The sequence below is a fragment of the Aquarana catesbeiana genome, linkage group LG09 (assembly GCF_042186555.1).
Source record: "Aquarana catesbeiana isolate 2022-GZ linkage group LG09, ASM4218655v1, whole genome shotgun sequence".
NCBI lineage: Eukaryota > Metazoa > Chordata > Amphibia > Anura > Ranidae > Aquarana > Aquarana catesbeiana.
This window is the reverse complement of record NC_133332.1, coordinates 740,270-742,856: the sequence shown is the minus strand read 5'-3', so window position 1 is coordinate 742,856 and position 2,587 is coordinate 740,270. Positions and strand designations below refer to the sequence as shown.

At 51.9% G+C, this 2,587-nt stretch overlaps 1 protein-coding gene across 1 annotated transcript in view; it reads left to right on the top strand.

Annotated features, from left to right (window-relative positions):
• The window catches only part of ITM2A (integral membrane protein 2A), a gene marked incomplete in the record, with an annotated part of 2,441 nt that extends 1,435 nt beyond the window's left edge, over window positions 1-1,006 (top strand). The window contains 1 exon segment of the mRNA XM_073598045.1: window positions 254-1,006. Coding sequence (XP_073454146.1) covers window positions 254-342 — 89 coding nt within the window.
• Window positions 1,007-2,587: the final 1,581 nt, after the last annotated feature.

Genomic DNA, 2,587 nt, shown 5'->3' with positions numbered 1-2,587 from the left:
AGGGGGAGGGGGTATGTATATGAGGGGGAGGGGATATGTATATGAGGGGGAGGGGTATGTGTATGAGGGGGAGGGGATATGTATATGAGGGGGAGGGGGTATGTATATGAGGGGGAGGGGATAGATATGTATATGAGGGGGAGGGGGTATGTATATGAGGGGGAGGGGATATGTATATGAGGGGGAGGGGGTTAACATCTCAGTGTGTTGGGCGGAGTTTGGCTTTATTAACCCCTCCCCCTCCATTTTGCAGGACTCCAGAAACGATCGGCGGAGGTTTGCCGCAGCATCCTTCACTTCGGGAACAACTTTGTGACTCGGACTTCCATCTGTGAGCTGTGAAGGCGCGGCGTGGAGTCCCCCCGCCAGGCCCCGCCCCCCTGATATAACGTGCAGTGATAATCAATGCGTTTCTTAGTCGTGTGTGCGTCCGCTTCTAGCTTCAGTAACAGCCCGGCGTGACCTCGGCGGGAACCTCACTCACCCATCCCCCGATCGGTCACCACGGTGATGATCTGTGCAATCCCCGGAAACGCCGCACATACGCCCCTCCCCCACAGACCCTACTAATCGATCAGCGCATGTCTGATTCTGTGTGCTACTACTGTATACCGCCCCTCCCCCGCCTACAGCCCCTCCCCCGCCTACAGCACCTCCCCCGCCTAGAGGACTCTCTGCATAGATTTGTACTATTATTAAATGTCTGCCCCTCCCCCACTCCCCCTATATATGATCTATTTTCTATATAGAAATATAAATGGAATATAACGAGTGTGTGATGTGCGTTCGTCTTCTTCCTGCTGCGGGGCTCCGGAGACGTATCATTAAAGGGCCCCGTCTACCCTCCCCCACCCCCCCCCACCCCTCCCCCGGCCTGGAGATCCTCCAATGAGAACTTCATGTTCATTTATTATTTTTTCTTGCCTTGTTTTTAAAGTGTTCACCGAGGTGATAAAAGACGATTGTGCCGTGTATGTGAGACCACCAATAAAACGTGTTTCTCTAATTCGTGTCTGTCATCAATTTATAGTGTACAGAGGAGCTTACACTCTAATGTCCCCTCCCCCCACAGTCACATCAGTCTCTATACAGAGGAGCTTACACTCTAATGTCCCCTCCCCCACAGTCACATCAGTCTCTATACAGAGGAGCTTACACTCTAATGTCCCCTCCCCCACAGTCACATCAATCTCTATACAGAGGAGCTTACACTCTAATGTCCCCTCCCCCCACAGTCACATCAGTCTCTATACAGAGGAGCTTACACTCTAATGTCCCCTCCCCCACAGTCACATCAGTCTCTATACAGAGGAGCTTACACTCTAATGTCCCCTCCCCCCACAGTCACATCAGTCTCTATACAGAGGAGCTTACACTCTAATGTCCCCTCCCCCCACAGTCACATCAGTCTCTATACAGAGGAGCTTACACTCTAATGTCCCCTCCCCCCACAGTCACATCAGTCTCTATACAGAGGAGCTTACACTCTAATGTCCCCTCCCCCACAGTCACATCAGTCTCTATACAGAGGAGCTTACACTCTAATGTCCCCTCCCCCACAGTCACATCAGTCTCTATACAGAGGAGCTTACACTCTAATGTCCCCTCCCCCCACAGTCACATCAGTCTCTATACAGAGGAGCTTACACTCTAATGTCCCTCCCCCACAGTCACATCAGTCTCTATACAGAGGAGCTTACACTCTAATGTCCCCTCCCCCCCCACAGTCACATCAGTCTCTATACAGAGGAGCTTACACTCTAATGTCCCCTCCCCCCCACACATCAGTCTCTATACAGAGGAGCTTACACTCTAATGTCCCCTCCCCCCCACATCAGTCTCTATACAGAGGAGCTTACACTCTAATGTCCCCTCCCCCACAGTCACATCAGTCTCTATACAGAGGAGCTTACACTCTAATGTCCCCTCCCCCCACAGTCACATCAGTCTCTGTACAGAGGAGCTTACACTCTAATGTCCCCTCCCCCCCACAGTCACATCAGTCTCTGTACAGAGGAGCTTACACTCTAATGTCCCCTCCCCCCACAGTCACATCAGTCTCTATACAGAGGAGCTTACACTCTAATGTCCCCTCCCCCCACAGTCACATCAGTCTCTGTACCAGAGGAGCTTACACTCTAATGTCCCCTCCCCCCACACATCAGTCTCTATACAGAGGAGCTTACACTCTAATGTCCCTCCCCCACAGTCACATCAGTCTCTGTACAGAGGAGCTTACACTGTAATGTCCCCTCCCCCACAGTCACATCAGTCTCTATACAGAGGAGCTTACACTCTAATGTCCCCTCCCCCCACAGTCACATCAGTCTCTGTACAGAGGAGCTTACACTCTAATGCCCCCTCCCCCCACAGTCACATCAGTCTCTATACAGAGGAGCTTACACTCTAATGTCCCCTCCCCCCACAGTCACATCAGTCTCTGTACAGAGGAGCTTACACTCTAATGTCCCCTCCCCCCACACATCAGTCTCTATACAGAGGAGCTTACACTCTAATGTCCCCTCCCCCACAGTCACATCAGTCTCTATACAGAGGAGCTTACACTCTAATGTCCCCTCCCCCCACA